Here is a 19,682-nt window from a genome sequence, read left to right as displayed (position 1 = left end):
TATATATATATATATATATATATATATATATATATATATATAATGTATTTGGCCGTTTATATAATTATATATTCCAGCAACGTTTGCGAGAACACCTCAATTCACGATTGCTACCTCGGCGACTGATTCGTCGGACTAGAAATTTGGAAAAAAACACCACGACGCAACGCGGCGGAGAGAGAAATGTCCGAACGCCAGTCAACACTTTTCTCACCTCTTCGCGCCGTCCGGCGACGATCGAATGAAAGCGGAAAACAATGACATAACACGATCAATGAGCGAGTCGTGCACGCTCGATTTCTTACACTGGATCACAAGAGAGTCGAGAGACCATTCATTTACTGATTACAAGGATTAGAATAAAGAACGAGAAACGAAAAAACGAGAGAACACTATATCGTGATCGTGATCGTTACGGTGGTCGCGTAAGATATGTCTATCTTGCGATTCGCTCGACATAAACGCGATTAATAGCTACCTCTTTTTGCAATATAGTTTCATAATGTCCCTTTGCAATATACATATATATATTTTTTTTCATATATATATATATATATATATTTATATTATATTAAACGATGATATCCTCTTTGTCCAATATATTAATTAAGTATGATATGTTTATTCACAACTTGATGTGAGCGCTTAGAGAGAAAGAGGGCGAAAGAGATAGATAGAGAGAGAGAGAGAGAGAGAGAGAGAGAAAGAAAGAGAGAGTGACAAAGATAAAAATCGAAAATCTCGTCTTCCTTGTTCTCTAATGTCGCAAAGATGCGGCGTCTTCGATTCCCTTTCGATTTGAATGATCGCGACAAACCGATAGGTCACGTAACTTTAAGTACGTCCAGTGAGAATAAAACGATGTGATATCTATATATCAATAGATTTCTTTTCTCTCTTTTTTATCCCCGCGAATACTTCACGGATGAGTATTTCGAAAAAGAAAAAGAAAAGAGAAAGGAAATAATACGCGCACTCGAATTCGCACTCGCGCACAACGAGCATTCACGCGCCCGGCACAACGCCCGCACACAAACGTGGTACACACAAACATACACACACACACACACACACACACACACACTCTCTCTCATTTGTTCGCACATACAATGATATATCGTTATGCATTATATGCTAGTCATTGTCAGAGAGTTATTAGTGTTCAAAGTTTGAAGATCGCGCTCGCTTCGGGATCGTTCCGCGTGAAATCGCGACTCAGGTAAAAATTTCTGAATGACATGTACGTATTGTATGTATTTTATATATGCGCGCGTGTGTGTATTGTGTGTACGTGTGCGCGTGTTGTATATGATCGCCGGTACACGTTTCGTTCGCGCAGCCATTTGTACATACGTGCATAAGTACCGATCTATCGCAGCCGTTCACTATACCTCCAGGTATAGGATTTACTCCAGGAACTTACAAGTCGCGTCGGACTCGTCGACTTGCGAACTTGCGAGAACGAATCCGTAAACTTGTGGCGCGATCAACGCGACGACAACGTTCGCCGTGCGCGATTAATTGAGGAACTTTGATCCGAGAAGCGCCGTCGCGTTCCGCTTTACTCGTTCGCGTCTTCCGTCCGGAACGGCTCTCCCCTCCCGAAGCGCGGCGCGGCAATATATAATTATGTATATATATATATATCTATCGAGATAATTCGCTATTCTACTTTTCGAGTAATAAAAATAGAGATTGCATAGATTGAGATTCGTAGCGCGGATGCATCTAAGGAGATACGTCCTATAAAGATTTCCTCTCGAGCCTTACAGCGTGAAATTTATATATATATATATATTTATATGTACGTATTCGCGCGCGTATACGACTTTTTTTTTATTATAGCTTTTATTATAGCTACGCGCACATAAGCGCGTAACGTTTGTACGCGTATCTATGCGTAACGTGCGTATGCGTGTGCGCGCTCGCGCGTGTATCACGCGAGCCTCGCACTTTCGATCGCACGCGCGTCTCTTTTGTTGCTCATTGTTATCTCGGGTGTCGCGGCAATTCTCCCCGGGATCGAAGCCGCCGAGATTCCGAGGAGTTCGAGTCTCGATGTTCCCTTCACACGCGGCTTCTTCAATTTTCATCGTCCGGATTTTTGTCTATTCTCAACGGTCGACGACAGGCACAGCCTGACAAACAACGTGGTTTTCACCACCTCAAATCCCCCTCTCTTTTATTTAAATTTTATTGAAATTAGCCAGTTTCATGCCGACTGAATTTTCTGTGAGGGAAAATACGCTTTTCTACACGCGTCGAAACTCGAACTGGTCGTGATCGCGACGGGCCCGCGAGAAAAAACACGAACGTGCTCGAAAACGCTTAATACAGAGGAGAACACTTCGTAATCTTAATTTCTGATATGTCCGTTGAGTAATTGGTGTTTCTGACGCTAATCTGGCCGATTACCACGGATTCCCGTGCGGACGAGTGCCCGCTCGGATGAGCACGCTGTATGTATGTATGTATGTATATGTGTGTCTGTTTATGCGCGCGTGTTTGTGTGTGTATATGACTGTGTGTATGTTTTCTATCCTTAAATCTTAGAGATACCCGAAGAAACAGAAAAACGCGGAAACAACATCTCGAGTACGAATGAACATGTGTGTCCATGACTCGATTACGCATTTTGTGCTTGCCCATGTGGCGCTCATAGCGCGCGGAGAAAGAAACGGTCGTACCCCATCTACATACGTCGCGCGACGGTAAGAAGCGACGCGTAGAGAAATCCTCCCTCGACGATTGAGTATTTTCAGGTATATGTGCTCGCTCGGGAGAATGCGTGTTGGTACGTGTGGTATTGCCTGGCGAATAGTACAAAGCCGTTTCCCTTGAATTTGAGCAAATTGCGCTTCGCGAATCTCCAGCCGGGCTTGGCGCTGCGCGCACCTCTTCGCCGGAGCTTCGTCCTATTGCTTGCGCGGCTCTCGAGAGTGATGTGTTCTCCCTCCTGTGCGATCGCCATCACCCTCCTCGAGCGATCGATATAGACATCTTTGAGACAAATCAGCGGGAGTCGCCTGAAGGTTCGCCAAAAAATTCCAACGACGAATCCAATGATCCTTCGCCGATGACCACCGCGTCCCTTTTCGACAACTGACGCTCTGTTCCTCGGCTTTGCTTTCTCCTAATATAATATAATATTGAATTTCCTAATGTTACGCCGAATAGTCTCCCAGCGAGAGAGGCGACAAACGATACTACCCTCCATTCGCCGTCACGTTATTCTCTCGGGATGTCTCGCCGCAAATCAGCAGCGGAAGCTGGCTGACGATTCCGATATCATCGCTGGAAATTCGCACTAGTACACACGGCCGACTCGATATCGCCCCAGACGACAGCTGACACCGCTCTCACCTTTCTCTCTTCTGAATTTCCTAATGCAGCGAGTCGCAGTATCGCCTAATACTGCGCGAAAGACAGCGTCGTTTCTCGCTGGCTCTCCGAATTGGACTCGAGCACTGAGTGCTGGACGATTCGGATTCCTTCTGACTCCACCGTTGGTCTTCCTCGAATTATCTCGGGTTGCCCTACCAGGTCTGCAAAACAGAAACGACATTCGTTATATATTACACACTTAATATATAATATTCGAGATTTATGTAAGTCAAAGTTCAAGAATTCGTGAACGCGATGAATTTACAGAGAGATCTCTCGTGCGATTCATTTACCTGCTCATTGCAAGTCCTCCTCGCACTTGGGAATGTCGAATATCTCGGCGAACAACGGCGGCAACTTGAGCTTCGCCCAATTTCTCCGGAACCAATCGAGCAGATTGGCGTGCCTGGCGCCGAGCGCTCTCAGCTCGGGTATCCTCTGCGAGACGCTGCCAGAACAGACCGAGCCAGTGTCGCCAGAAGCAGCGGAGTGACTCCGCGACACCTCGACCCTGAGTGCCTCTAAAAGCCGGTCCTGAAGCCTCTGCACCGCCTTCACATCGTTCAGACCCGGTCGCTCGCTCAGCAGCACCGCCGCCGCGAACAACCCCAGCTCGGCGTCCGTCAGTTGGTGGGCGTTCAACGACGACGCGACTTGCATCAACGCGGACACGAAGTCGGGCTGTCGATCGTGACAAACGACCGAACAAAAGAGACCGATGTTAATCTTTTCATCGCGGAGAAGAACTCAATTGCAAGAAGCACCACGAGGCAGTGGTTAGTAGTGATGAAAAGAAAAAGAGAAGAGAAAAGAGGAAGAAAGCTCCAATTTTACCTCATACATCAATTCCATTTGCTGCCGGGTGAGGTACGTGCCGTCTTCAAAGGTCATCGAACTATCGGTGGTCATTTTCGAGATGTGGCTGAGCCACACCTCGAAGAAGCCGACTTTGATCAGGATCAGCTGGTCGTCCTGGGAGAGATCACAGAATCCCGGCACTCGTTTCGCAAACTCCACCACCCTTTGGACCGACGGCGTCACCCTGACGGCGAATTGCTGCCACAACCAGATCCTCTGCGACTCGACGGTCTCCGCCGTCGAGGAAGCCGCTTCCGGATCCTCCGGGCTGGCGGGCTGCGAAGAATTACTCGCCTAATCAGCAAGATTACAAAACAGACCTGCGTTGCTGCCAGTTTCAGCGAGAAGTTTCATATTTCCTCTTCTCTTTATACAAGATGCCTGATACGCAATTCGCACATCCAATCGTGTGCAATAGAACTCGTCAAACTGAACACAAAAGTCCTCTACCACTTTGCAAACAACCGCATAAAGTATTGAGTTATCAATTCCAGAAATTTAGGAGATGATCGCGTGCATTGCAAGAAAGTAAACACGATTTCCGTTGTGTTGTACATTAGATCCAATTGAACAAAAAAGTCCTCTACAATTTAGCAAATAACCACGTAGATTTGTGAGTTATCAATTGGAAGAAATTTGCGAATAATTACGCGCAATCTTCTTCAATTAATAACTACAAAATCTACGTGACTATTTGCAAAATGATAGAGGTCTTTTCTGTTCGGTTTGACCTAATGCACACAATAAGATCGCGTTTACCTTCACACCCTGCACCACAGTGCGCGCGATCATTCGTCCAATCTTCCTTAATTAACATCTCAAAATCTTACGTGGTTGTTTGCAATGATAGAAGACTTTCGCGTTCATTTTGGCGAGTTCTACCTGCATACAAGCAGATGTGTAAATTTCGTCAGATAGCCTGTATGGAAGACTTCCTCTCTCTCTCTCTCTCTCTCTCTCTCTCTCTCTGTATAGCTTACCGGTATTATCATCGGTTTCCTCACGAGGCCTCGCACCGACTCCTCCGTGAAGCCGCAATGCGCCTGGTGCGCCTGCGACACCTGGAGGATCAGGTCGTACACGGCCACCTTCACGTCGGCGTCCGATTGATCGGCCTCGGCCACCGCCGCCGACGGCACCCGCGACACCGCGTTCTGGCTCTGGCTGTTATTGTTGTTGTTATTGTTGTTATTGTTGTTGTTGTTTTGGCTGCTGCTGTTGTTGTTGTTGCTGGCGCTGTTGTTGTTGTTGTTGTTGTTATTGTTGTTATTGTTGCCGGCACCGGGCGAGGTCAGTTGCTGCATTCCCGTGGTGGTGGTGGTGGTGGTGGTGGTCGTCGTCGTGCTCGTCGACATCGCGTCCTCCGGACCGCGTTCTCTCGATCGTTTCGGCACTCTGCCGTATCTGACAGCTGCACACGGGAAAAGACAAACAAGGTTAATGTAACTGAATTTTCCATTACCTGGGAAACAGATGAAAAACTAGTTTGTGCGAGGACAAAAAGAATCCCTATAGGAGATTTCTACTTAGCCAATTGCTCTCTAAATCTACCTAAAAGATACACTCCGATTTCTTTCTAATTTGGCACAAATGTAGAAGTACAAAAGATATTTAGATCATATTTTTTTCATTTTGGCCCACTTTGAGTTTCACGAGCAGTTTATAGCTATTTAATATTCTCATTCCTATTATTAACAAGTATAACAAAAATGCATAAGAAATAAAATTGAATACAAAATATAGTTACATAATTTTAACAAAATTGGCATAACTGAGACACAAACTATACTAAATTTCTTTAGCAGAGATTCCAACCAAAATATTTTGAATCTGTGCTAAATTGGTCAAAAATGGCTCGAACCTCGGCCAAACCAAGAGACAGAGAGAGAGAGAAATCCAATTTTTATTAAAATTTTAACAAAACCGGCATAGCTAAGACAGGAACCATTCTAAATTTCTTTAGCCGAGATTCCAACCGAAATATTTTAAATTTGTGCTAAATTAGTAAAAAATGTTCCGAATCTCGGCTAAACAGAGAAATTATTTGTATAAATAATTTTTTTCAACTTTTTACATGTTTTGTTTAAACATTTTATTATTTATACAAATAATTTTACACATTTGACTTCATATTCATAATCAACCAACCAGAAACGCCTATATCTTGTATTTAATTTTATTTCTTATGCATTTTTGTTGCATTTGTTGATGATAGGAGTGAGAATATTAAAAAGTTATAAACTGCCCGTGAAACTTAAAGTGGGCCAAAATGAAAAAAAATATGATCTAAATATTTTTTATACTTCTACATTTATGCCAAATTAGAAAGAAATCGGAGTGTAACTTTTGGATAGGTTTACTTGTCAGTTACAATGGAAAATAAAAATATATTTGGCATTTGTAAATACGATCACACACATAGAGAAATAATATAAATTATGATCAAGAGAAAATCATTTATTTCTAATAAATTTTACTGTAATATTAGCGATAATAATCTTATATGTGTGTTATTATTACCATTTTCATGCTGGAACAAGCAAAAAAATATGGTTGGCCAAAAATAAAATAATTTTAATTGGGTCGATCTTTTCTTTTTTGTCGGAGTACCTCAACCGAGTTTTAATACAGCTGAGCGTTCGGACAAATGTTTTCGCAACAACAGGGATACTATTTCTTGTCAGCAAGTTTTTCGTCTGGTCCCTATTCGATTACATGAACTGGAATTTTTTTTGCCGTGCACAGATCGCCACAATGCACCTCGCTCGGGCAATCGACAAAAGCGTTTCTCGCTGTGCGATTTTCGGATGGATTTTGGCCCTCCGTACCGCGATACCTGACGTCGCTAGGACTTTGAAACGTTTCTCGAAAGTGGAAAATCGCGAGGGTACGTGTGAGTAGCTTGTACATTTCGGATCCTTATACGTCAACACGAGAGTCTTACCGTGCAGTCTACGAGGAGTGCATTGCAATTCCGTTTTCGGTATACAGACGATGAAGCGCGTACGACGACTACTGCTATCTCGAGAATCGCGCGCGCTGCAACCCCCGAAGTTTAATTATGTACACGGCTCTGCCCTTTGGTTTACTTTGCTCCTTCTCCCTCTCTCTGCCGGCAAGCAGGAGGTTTTGCATTACTGACGGTCATAAGTGCGATTCCCTGGGATTCCATTTGAATTTCTAACGGTGCCGCGGAGTTTCCCCGGTATGCAGGAGAGCCGAGAGAGCACGGAGCCGGTTGCGATGCTACGACGCAAATTGTAATACCGGGTTCTCGATCGGTGATATACGTTCTCGCCGGGAAATTAGGTGCTCAATAATATCGTTCCGACGTTTCCCCGATGTCGGTACATATTTTAGAATTTATCGATCTCGCGTCGGTCCGACGACGACGAAGGCGGCGGCGGCGATGGCGGCAACAGCGGCGGCGACGTGTAAAAATGTCACGAAAACGCTCGCACGATACTCACAATCTCTGGACATGCCGACGGCTAGGCACTTCTTGAATCTGCAGTACTGACAACGGTTCCGATTTAATCTGATGACGAGACACTTGCCGTCTCTCAAGCATCTGTACTCTATTTGCTTCTGTATGCTCCTCCTGAAGAAGCCCTGAACAGGAAGTAAGGAAGTGCTATTAATAACGATCCCATAGGCCGCCAGGGGGTTAATTATATCCCCCTAGCGTATAAAATACGACACTTCACGCCCTTCTTTATATCGTCGGGACGTCGACGGCGGGAAAAGCGAGCGAGAGGCAGCGGAAAACGCGCTCGTGGGAACAGCGGCTTCTCCAGCCAGGGTTTTATGCGCGACATAAATGTATCACGGGCATTCCCCCGGATGGAATTCCGCGGTCGTATTCGTAATTATGCTTGCAGCCTACTCTCACACACGATCAGCGATCCGGCCGTTTCGTGCGAAATGATATCTTATGCGACGACGTGTTGGAATCATCAAGTGCTTTCGGCCGACGGGCTCTCCGACCACAAATCGATTCTTCCCCCGGGCAAAAGTTACGTAAAAGTCACCGTTGTTTGCCGGGAATATTATTAGAGAAATTTCTTCTCTCAGCCACAGTACAAATAAAAATTACGTAAAGTACGTAGAAAAATACATATTGCATTCGAGTAAATGTTGCTTGTGCAAAACATTTCATAAGTTCGTACATCAGCAAATCTACCACGAGTTCATCGTAAACATCAAATTTATTCAAAATGCACTTTGAAATAAATTTAGCATTTCGACCAAGAATATTGAATTAAAACAAAAATTCGGTTTGCTTACTAGATAAAGTCAAACTGATTTTCTTTTCTCCATAAGGAGAACTTTTATAATATTTTCTTGTAAAGAGAATGAATTCTTCTTTTGAATACACGATAATAAGCTTTCCTTAGACCTGAGTACATTTTAAGATTACTATAAAGAAAGTATTCTTTGTTGGAGATAACCAAAAGATAACCAACTTAAAAGAAGAAAAGTGAACTAAGTAATTACTTTTCTTAGTACGATGACAATTTTCTGTGTGCACAAGTCTTGCTTGTCGCGTCTCTTTCATGTCACGCGTAAGAGAATATTCTGCTTCAAGTGCGCATATTCCTCTTGACTCAAAAGGATAAAAAGAATAATATTTGGTAGATCCCCGATCGAGTGCACCTCTCTCTCTCCCTCTCTCTCTCTCTCTCTCTTTCTCATTAGAAGAGGAATACTTTTTCGGTGAAAGTTTTCACCGGATAAATTTAATTACTAATTTAATTATGCGCCTTGAAAAATTCAAACTTTCTCTGAACGTGTGAGTTCCCTTTAGATGTTCTCAGTTTATATTCTAATATCCACACAACACGCGAGATAGATAGAGAGAGAGAGAGAGAGGGAGAAAGAGAGAGAAAGAGGGACAGATTGGTACGATCCTGGAACACCTCACGCATCCTGCAGCCTTTCCTTTCACGCGCTGGCTAATATCTATTACATAAACAGCGGTCCGGAGTATAACTTCTCCGCGCGAGAAGCTCACGCGGAAGTAATGGAATAATGTGGACGAGATGCGCGAGTCGTTCGCCGCTGAAAGCATCGGTTTATTGGCTCATTACTATCGGTGTTAATTGATGGAAGGTATTCGTATAACGGCGACGTGGAACAACGTCGACGTGTATCCAACATCCAATATCCTGGAATACCAGATAGGCCGACTGTCCGTAATATAACTGTCGATACTATTAGTAACCGATGGCGTACGCCCGGCCTCAGCTTGTTTCTAAAATCGATATGTCACGTCGCACCGGTCTATTTGTCTTCGTTGCTCGCGTGACGAAGAAAGTAACAGTCACAGTTATTTCGGCAAATCGAAATCACACGCGGTCAGATTGCACTGCGAACTGTAGATTCTTCCACCCGGCGAGGAATGGGGAAACCGAGCGAAAGGAGATAATGAATCGCTCGACAATTGATTGTCCGGCGCGCAATTGATATTAAATTACTCAATCACGCTGGGAAGTAATAAAAATATCAAGTGGACATGCCGAGTGTATTCACCAAAATAGAATTTCACGTCGAATTATTAGCCGAGCTTTTGTGTGAATATTGCGCTCAGAACATCTTCTTCTTGGTTCTAGAAAAACCCTTTGGGGTCGTACCTAACAGAAAAATCCTCTAAGATTCAGAGGATTCCGTTAAAGATGAGATTATGTTATTTTGAATAAGAAATTACTTCTTTTCAGCAAGATTTTACTGCTTGCAATGCTAACTGGACCAGCATTTGTAAGCACAACATTTCAGTGAAATACACTGATTGTATTTTAAAAAGTACTGTAGATAGGTGATGAGATTCTTCCAACTCTACGAATATTGTGCTCAGAATATTTTCCTTTTCTAGAAGAATTTTGAGGGGCCACACATAAGAGTGAAGTTCTCTAAAACTCAAAGAATTCCGCTAAGGATGAGACTATACTCTTTTAGATGTAATATACTCTTCTTCTACTTCTCTCGACACGTCGTTTAATATGCGCTAAATAATTTCATGAGCATCCCGGGTCTCTCAAGTGCCGAGTTGCTTTATCTAACGCGGCCAAGCTTCCGAGGGGACATACGGTGCAACATCTCGAGCCGCAACAGAGAACTAGAGCCAGTAGTGTAACGCCATGCTGGGTCAGACGAAATGTACCGCTGCACCGTCACCACGCAGTAGATACAGCCAGCGATGGCCGTACGCATCATAATGCGGAGGAGCCGTCGTCTCTTGTCGACTCGCGCGGCGAGTCTTTAAATCGCAATCATACGCGTTCATAAGGTTCACTCTACTCAAATCAAATCGAAATCAAGTTGCCTCATCTCTCGACATCTTGAAGCACAGTTTCTCACTCATTTGGATCTTCGTACTCCTTTACGAGGATCAAGGAAGTGAAGACGCAGACGCCGAGCGATATCGGGAACGCGGAATCGCGTGTTTCATTGTTATTCTTGGAGGGGGAATTTTGGCAAACCGCGATTCAGAGAGACGTGAGCGAACAAGGACACGCTCCTCGACTAATTTTATGTGGACTTTATAATTATGTGCGCGCCCGACAAACATGCGCGTTCCTGTGCGTGCGTGCGTGCGTTAGCCCGCAGAACTCGCTAGCGCGAGTGCGAGAATGCACCATTTCACCGTTAACTCTGGCCTTAGGGCTTCCGCGTATGAAATCTCAGGCGTGCAGAGAGGAAGAAAGAGAGAGAGAGAGAGAGTGAGGCGGGAGGAGAGGAGCGCCAGCGGCGAGTGTGCATCTCTCCCACGATGTTTAAGAAGCGCGCGTACCGATAAATATCCTGCCCCGAAGTGCGAACGAGTCGTTTCGGATTATTATACCCGACGATGCACCGTCGTCATGCATCCTTGCGGAGCGAAGCTGTGAGTTGCACTTGACCCCACTACCACCGCCCGGAGGTCAAATCGATCGTCGGGTACTCCGTGAAGTATCTGAAGGGGAATATCGGCGAGCAACTTGATTATGTCGTCTCTAAAGATTTTCTCTTCCCTCAGATCTCACGCGTGAACAATTTCGTTGTCCCTCACGACAACGGCGAAGTACAAACAATAAAATCAGAGTTGCTCCCCGGATGGTCCACGCGACCGTCGACGATCAAATCGATCTCGACAACGTGCAGTTTAGATTTAAAGCTGTCCAAAGTAAAATTGCTCAAACAGATCGTCAAACTCTTTGAAATAAATCAGTGTATTCTTCACTAAACTGCTACTCTCTAAAAGTGATACACAGTAAAATGTCTCTGATTAAACTAATAAACAAACTATTTCACCGATGAGCAGTGAGTATTCACTGATTTTCAGTGAAAATACTCTTATTTTACTGTTCCGTCTTATTTCTTTTAGAATTGAGCTTTGGTTAGATGGCGTGCAAGTATGGATGAACGTGGTACGCGAGTTTGGAATAATTTTTATGTATTGAGTTAAGTATGAGAGTCAGATATATATAGGAGAAACCATGTAGGGATGAGTGTGTATAGATAATGTGGAAGTAAAGGCAAAACAAAGCGTTAGATAGGAACGCAGGAAAATTCAGGGCGGAAAAAGTGCATAGATAATAGAAGTTATAACAGCATAAAGAAGTAATTATGTGTAGATAATGCAAATAAGCTTGCATTCTATTTCTAGCATTTCAATAATGGACACACTGATAGTACTTTAGACAGTATACTTATAAAAAGTTGCACTCGATGTTGTGTATAAAGAATGTGTATTAGAGATTTTGCAGGGAAATCTTACTTCCACTGTGGTAACATTGGGTAGATATAAGAGGGAGAAGAAGACAGTGGGAACGTTTCAAGTGGAAATCGGTGGATGTGTTGATAGATTATCGATGAAATATTGCTTTTACTGATTGCACAAGAGAGAAAGATCGACGATAACGAAGAGAACCGCGACGAAACGTTCGCCCTGCGGCGACTTTTCCACACACATTATTCGATATGCGAAAGTATCATTATATATACACAACGATACGCGAAAATTAACATAAACGTGACAGTTTGCACGCTTTCTCAGCTAGAAGCGTCCGGTTATTAAGTCAACTCTCTCCTCGCGTTCGTTGGCGATAACAATTACTGATAATCGATACTCACCTTGCAACCCTCGCAGCTAGTTACGCCGTAATGATAACCGCTCGCCTTATCGCCGCAAACCTTGCAAGGTACGAAGCTCTTGGCGGGCGTCGAACTGTTTGAATCAGCTGCCGCGTAATGCTGTTCTGTAACAGGATAAAAAGAGGAGAAATTAATGCAAGGCTGACGGACACGTCCTGATGAGGAGATCGCAACGAATCACTACCTCCTCCTATGTCTTCAGTTGAGATGAATCTCGATCCCGAATTCCCCCAAAGATTTATTGTTAAAATCACGTCCGCGAATTCCTCTCACGAACAGTCCGAAGGGACATCCCTGTCTGCTGTTCGAGATTTTCATTCGCGTCGTTTTTCCTCCTTACTCAGTGTCAAGTTTCTAAATAAAATACGCTATACACAAGAGGAGACACGTCGCTCGTATTCACCACGTCGAGTAACATTGCGAACTTGTCCGAGACATACGCGGGACATTCATGCAGCATCGGCCGGCGTCTTTCTTTCGTCCATTCGGCGGGTAACTCGTTGCATCCATAATGCAATCGAAGCTCGCCCGTGCAAAGGAACAAGCCGTCGCGTTCGCGGGCGATTCAGGCTGGACGCGTAACGGGAAGCCGGCGTCACCGTTACAGAAAGGGGGCAACCGGCGGTAGAAGAAGAAGAGAACGAAGAAGCGGTAGCAGCAGCAGCAGCAACAGCAGCATCCAACTAGACGCAGAAGGAAGAGGAGGAGAAGGAGGAGGAGGCGGGGGAGAAGACGGAGGGCAGGGAAGAAATGAAAAAGGACGAGCAAAAAAGCGAAACGGGGCCGCCGGGAAAGGGAGAGAAGGGAGCTGTATGTAGGAGCAGCTTGCGACGTGTATACCGTTGGTTACTCCCGCGAAACCCCTGCCAGAAGATGTCGTTATCAGTGCGTAAGAGGAGGAAGAAGAGGAGGAGGAGGAGGAGGAGGAGGAGGAAGAAGAAGAAGAGGAAGAAGAAGAGGAGAAGCAGGAGGAGGAAGAGAAAACCGACAGGCGAACATCAAAAGGAGCAAAAAAGAGAGAAACAGAGAGAGAGAGAGAGAGAGAGAGAGAGAGAGAGAGAGAGAGAGAGAGAGAGAGAGAGAGAGAGAGAGAGAGAGAGAGAGAGAGAGAGAGAGAGAGAGAGAGAGAGAGAGAGAGAGAGAGAGAGAGAGAGAGAGAGAGAGAGAGAGAGAGAGAGAGAGAGAGAGAGAGAGAGAGCAGAACGAAGACAGAGACCTGGCCGATCCGATAGCCTCGCCACGGAACGATGTGATTTTATGACGGCCGTAGAACGCGGAGTCCGCAGTGAACGGTACCGCTCGGCTGGTCGGTGCATCGCGAGGACAATCAAGAGCAACCCCGTTACTCCACGTCGCGTGGCGTTATTCCTGGTGCCTTTTCTTTCCTTTCCTTCGCGTGCGAACGAGCGACGAGCGGCGACGCGCCGGAAAACTCGTAGCAGCGCCCGAACGACCGCTCGATGGAATCGATCACTCTTAACCCTGGAGGATATGTTTCTTTCCACCAGGCAATAGTGAAACGAACAGACGCGTGGGTATAGTAAGGTTTGGGATTCTCGTCTGCGTTGCACGCGGTGCAATACGCGCGCCGCGGATAGTATTCGCGATCGAACTGCAATTTCGAGAGGGTAAGGCGGAAGCGCAGTGCACACACGGCTGCGCCATAATTGCGCACGCGGTCATCACTTGAGAATACGTCAAAGCTCTCCGGCACACGTTCCGCAGAGAGAAAAGCGAAAAAGAATCGAGCGTGAAACGGTCACGCGTGAGTGAATCGAAAGGCTATCTAAGGAGGTTCTAGCGCTACCACTTCAGTCAATCCCAATGCAGTGAGAAGAAAACACACTTGGAGATCTATTAGTGAGATATAAATATCTCAATATAGTGAGAAATAGATATCTCTATTTCTGAGAAATAAAATTTATTTCTGCAAAATAAAGCTTATCGCTGCGGAGTAGAGGCTATTTCTGTGAGATACGAACTTTATCTCCCACAAATGAATTATTAGGTATTTCTTTCTCCGTGTGTTTTATTTAATAAAATCGTTTAAAGCGAACGTTTCTGACGTAAAACAGCAATTCTGTAATTAACGAGCCGAAATTTATAATAAAATTCTAAAAATGTAATTATTTTTTATTGTAAAGTTATGAAATATTTTTAAAGCGCAACCACCACTCATTTAACGTCAATATCAATTGTAAAAAAAAGGAATATGAAATATACTTGTTATTGTATTTAATAAATAATCTCATTTAATTTGAATTGGAAATGTATTATGTTAAAATTCAAATTCATGAAATAAACATGGAAATAAATTTATGAGGTTATTTTAAATTTGACAACTTATCATGTATGTGATGTTATCATACGATACAGTAAAGATTAGCGAAATTTCTATTACGCATTGTTGTAGTCTCATTAACCTTTTGTATTATACGCATATTATACGTTCATCTTTTATCCGATCAACCGTTAGAATTTCCTTAATTAAATCGCGCATCATTCTCGCGCTTGGCAATGAGACGCGGACTCCGCTGCTCCGGAGTTCGTTCTGGTCGAATGGTAGCACCTGCTCGCTTTTCCGGTAAAAGCTTCATCGTGAATTAAAATTACGCTCACTGAAGAGTCGACAAAGAGAGAGAGAGAGAGAGAGAGAGAGAGGGAGAGAGAAGGAGAGAGAGAGGTACTGTCGAAGTAATCGTTGCCGTGCAATTTATACGATTCAGCCGCGCGATAACGCAACGTAACGTTGCATCGCGCATTCGGTCTCTTTGAAAGCGGCCAGATTTCCACGATAATCCATCAGTCTGCTAATAAATCGATTACGCTATATCCGGGAGTGCTCGCCTTTGTTCGGAAATCAGCGACGCGGTAAATACACCGAAAGCGCCGCGCCGCGTTCAAATAAACGGCGCACGACGCAATGCTAACGATATTATCGCGCGTTCGGCAGTATCGCAAACGATACACACTCGCTCGTTTCACGTTTATTAGCAACTATCCGCGCTCCAGCTCCAATAAACACAATTAAATCCGGTCCAGCCATTTATCAGCGCACGGGCCGGCTTTTCGGTCATATCAGTCGGATAAAAGGTAATGGCTGCGTTGCACGACCGTAATGCGGGTTCAAAGGTAAAGGTGCGCGACGCTCCACAGCGCCATTAACGTAAAATACAACGGGACGAGCAGGAAAAAATAAACGTAGTCATGCAGCGTTAACGTGGAACGATAGCCGAGGTGACTCGGTTATCCGGGCTACCTCCAGTCCGGCATCCAGCCCCGAATTCGGGGCCGCTCACTAGCCGACGATCAAGTGTCAAATCCCTACTGCGTCCGTCGCGGAAACTTCTCCTCGTTATCGCGAATCTACGTGTACTCGTTGAAGGTGCACCCCATTGTCGGCGCGCACTGACGCGTGTTGAACGCGACGCTCCAGAAGAAAGCGGAATACGCAGCTCTCTCTCCCTTGGGAGTGAAGCAGAGGTGTAAAAGAAGTTGCTCACTGAGTCACTTGACGTTACCGGCTTGTTAAGTAACTTCTCTCACTTCGAGAAAGTTTAAGAAAATATCTAACGGAGAGACAGACCGTTTCATGGCAATGATTTGTGTCTCGAGCGAGAGACAGGAAGAGGGAGATGAAGCTTTATGCAATTATGCCTACTAATCTGTACACGGAGAAAAATTAATTTTGCTCTTTCAGCAAAATCGTCGTTGCTACTTGCTGCATATTCGTAATGACATCAACAAAATTTTGCTGACGTAACTAATTTTACAAATTATTCGTTATCAGAGCAGAAGTAGTTTCGTTGCCAGGATAGACAAAATGTGTTGAGTGTATTTGTCCTAAGAATTTGCTATTGATGCAAAATAATGTATCCTTAGCAAATTTATTTGCTATCGGAGCAAAACTGCAACTGCTTATATAAATCCATCATGGTTCTTACAGCAAAATAATTTATAGATTCAGCAAATTATATCCAGCAAATAGTGATTAGCACTCTTTTTGCTTTTAGCAAATCTTTTTTCTGTCCATATAATAATGAAAAGATTTTGCTAGTAGAAAATTTAGAAAATTTGCTGGGCCAGCGCATTATTTTTCTCCGTGTAGGAAAAATCGAAAAGTGTATATATGTGTGTGTGTGTGTTAAAATATAACTAATAAATAGGTCTGAGATTTCAGCAAACAATTCAAAATATGTAAAGAAATCAGTGCCAATGGCTGAAAGAGATAAAGTTAGTCCAAGTCGTAGGCTAAGTAGCTTGATTACGACATTCAATTTTCTCGCAAAAATATGTAATAATTTTTCATCCTACACTCAGAGAAAAGGACATAATGGCGGCAACTATATAGGTGACAACTATAAGAGTTTTGAATAAATGTGTTGTTTAATTAGTAATTAGTTTTGTAGAATTAATGTAAGTAGTTTAATTAATTATTTTAGAAAAGAACAGTATAGTTGGCTCACACATCTGTTTGAAAAACAGTAGAGAAATTTTTTTGCTTAATTTTTTTGTATACAGAACTCGTACAATTGTCACCTACACTGTGGTTGTCATCACCATATCTTTTTCTCCGAATACATACTGCATGTAGCTAAAACATGTCCCCGTTAATTAATGATGTTATTATTATGATAATCAGGTGCTTTCGTGTATCATTGTCAGAGCAGTCTGCAAGTTATCTCAAGCGTGGCGCAATTCAGCGCCAGAGTTCCGTCGCGATCCGCCAACAAACGATCGCGACGCGCGAATCTACTCGCGACTGCATGGCCTCGACCTAGGCTGCAGTTTCACGGCGCTTAGAACCCCTTGTTTACAAGGAAGAGTCGCGCGTCGCATACATTTGCTCGGGTCACGGCATTCGTATTCCAAGCCTGCGTCCAGCCGTCCGCGTCCGCGTCCGCGACGTCGTGTCCAAGTGCAGTGTGCGAGTGTGCTTCTAGTGTCGATACGTGACGGCATGCCGACGTGGTGCACTGTGCCAGAGGCGAGGCCTCTCCTCGTAAAACTGCTTTTACTGACGCGCAGGGACACGCACGAGGCGCCGCTTGCAACCCGGGCGAATTTACAAAATGCAGCTCGGCCTCGCCGAGCGCAGTGACATTTTTCGCGTGACAATTTTTACGTGACATTTTTCGCGTGACAATTTTTACATGCAGCGAAATTCGATTATCATTGATCGCCATTTTTCTCTCAATAAGCAACGATGCCAACACATTTCCCGACACTCTCAAAATCTCTTCGAGTGGAACCTCATTCAAAACGAGTGGAGATTCACTCAAAATGATGGTGGAAATCGCTCTGTCACTCATTACATCACAAGAACGTATGTCTAAAGGCCGATTTCTCAATAGCGATTTAAACTTTAATTCGAGTTTAAATTCTGTTCATAAACACGTCAAACATGCCGTTATGATAGAGTTTGAATTGAAATCTAAGTTCAAACTATTGCTGAAAAATCAGATAAGATTGAGCCCTAGCTCAATCTTATAGTGACTTCTTAATCCGCAAAAACGAATGTTTCAGTTAATTAGACTGAATCTGAATGAAATTCCGCTGAATTGGTTCCTTTGGGACAATGAAGTACAGCAGACTCACTCTTGAAGTGAAAATATTCGCTCGGAGAATCAGAGCGGAAAATTCACTCAGCAAGAGTGAGAAGTCTCGCTCGAATTCGAGTTACTGGATGGGTCAACTCCGCTTTTCGCGAGCGGAATTTCGTTGAAACGAATCCAGAGAACTTGAGCAAACTCAGAACGAACTTGGAGAACCAAGCCGCATCCGAGTAGCACCGGGTATTCTACCGGGACTGTATGCAGCTATTCGAATTACATCGCGTTACGGCGCTCGCAGATATGATCGCGGACAGCCGAGTCATCCCCGTGAACTTGAATCTCATTTTTATTGTTCCCGCGGGATCCCGTCGCTGGTATAATAAAGACGGACTCTTTCTCTTTCTCTCTCTCTCTCTCTCTCTTTCGTATCGCATAATAAACGCTATTACGCGTGAGATAATATTAACGATCGCAATGCTGCCGGAAATACCACGCGACCGGCGCGCGTGTACCGTTACGCGCGAGATTAGCGCGGATACCGCGCGTACGACTCGCGTAATTAGCGGCAGCCGGTTGCTGCGAATTCATACGATCGTGCCTCGATGCGTTCGCACCTCGCGCCAGCTCTTCTTCACGTTCGTGACTGAAGCGCACGACGTCCCGACTGAAAATTCATGTCGTGGCCCTCTGTGGTCAACCTGACCGGTTCAGGGTAAAACCCAATAGACATTGACACTTTGGAAAAGCCTGGTTTTCCCTGCGCTCGCAGTCCCAGTTCTGCAAAGTTCTCTTCTGGAATCATTGCGTGCAGACAAGAAGTTCAACCGCGACGCTGGTCGCATGAGAATCAGGTTATATTCTAGAGTGCCAATGACTAAGGGGAGTTGCAATAATTGGCTGTTTTTGCTCTACCTGTTTTGTACAAGGCGATGTTATACCAGGTTCTGATCGGCAACCATGGCAACCTCATTGATAACAAGGATGATTAATATTAGATTTGGTTTCCGGGATTGAGCCGCGTGGACTCATCTTTGTTTGATTCCGACGTTTCGCGAACATTTCAGTCCGCTTCATCAGGGAGGAACGACCCGATGACATCGGGTCGTTCCTCCCTGATGAAGCGGACTGAAATGTTCGCGAAACGTCGGAATCAAACAAAGATGAGTTCACGCAGCTCAATCCCGGAAACTAAATCTAATATGCATGGACACCGCGAAAGCCTACAATATCAATGATGATTAATAATTAGGACCCGGTAACATCAGCTTATACAAAGCAAGTAACTGATGATGGGATCAATCTGATCAGGTTGATGGGGTAAAGTTCCGGTCGGAATAGTCATGAGCGACCTAAACGAGGTACCACTTGAACTCGGCACTCGTAGTCGAAGAAGGATTCCGCGACGATGTAGCTTTCGAATCGCCGTGTGGGTCGATAAGTTTGCTCACTTAATAAGGAATCGCGATCGTTAAAGGGACGAGCCCGTAATCTCTGCCTTGTCAGCCGGGAGCAGAGCCGCGGCGACGGTATCGGGACTCGTGCATGCGCCTTCGCGCTTCAGACAAATAATTTATGTTCGCGTTTATACGCGCTCGCCCGCTCGCTTTCCCAATGCACTTTCTACGGCCGATCTCCGTCGCGCGAGAGAAGTCCGACATATCTCCTTCTATCTCCTTCCCTTGTGCCTTCCTGTTCTCCTTCTCTCTCTCTCTCTCTCTCTCTCTCTCTCTCTCTCTCTCTCTCTCTCTCTCT

General features: G+C 44.6%; 1 protein-coding gene across 3 annotated transcripts in view; it reads right to left on the bottom strand.

Moving 5' to 3' along the window:
- Window positions 1-24: 24 nt before the first annotated feature.
- The window catches only part of LOC116852142 (ecdysone-induced protein 78C), a 74,671-nt gene continuing 55,013 nt past the window's right edge, over window positions 25-19,682 (bottom strand). For 2 of the 3 annotated variants that reach the window (XM_032832216.1, XM_032832198.1), the window contains exons 3-8: window positions 12,355-12,479; window positions 7,713-7,854; window positions 5,223-5,653; window positions 4,219-4,536; window positions 3,678-4,065; window positions 25-3,545 (exon numbers count right to left, since the gene is read on the bottom strand). In XM_032832216.1, coding sequence (XP_032688107.1) covers window positions 3,682-4,065; window positions 4,219-4,536; window positions 5,223-5,653; window positions 7,713-7,854; window positions 12,355-12,479 — 1,400 coding nt within the window. In that variant the 3' untranslated portion in view covers window positions 25-3,545; window positions 3,678-3,681. The remainder of the gene's footprint in view (window positions 3,546-3,677; window positions 4,066-4,218; window positions 4,537-5,222; window positions 5,654-7,712; window positions 7,855-12,354; window positions 12,480-19,682) is intronic. The other variant, XM_032832207.1, reaches the window with a different exon arrangement.

This window comes from Odontomachus brunneus, unplaced genomic scaffold, assembly GCF_010583005.1.
Source record: "Odontomachus brunneus isolate Ranch 3 - 2012 unplaced genomic scaffold, Obru_v1 Obru_scaffold_006, whole genome shotgun sequence".
Taxonomy (NCBI): Eukaryota; Metazoa; Arthropoda; class Insecta; order Hymenoptera; family Formicidae; genus Odontomachus; species Odontomachus brunneus.
Note: the sequence above shows the minus strand (reverse complement) of the source record. Positions and strands in the feature narration are given on the sequence as shown.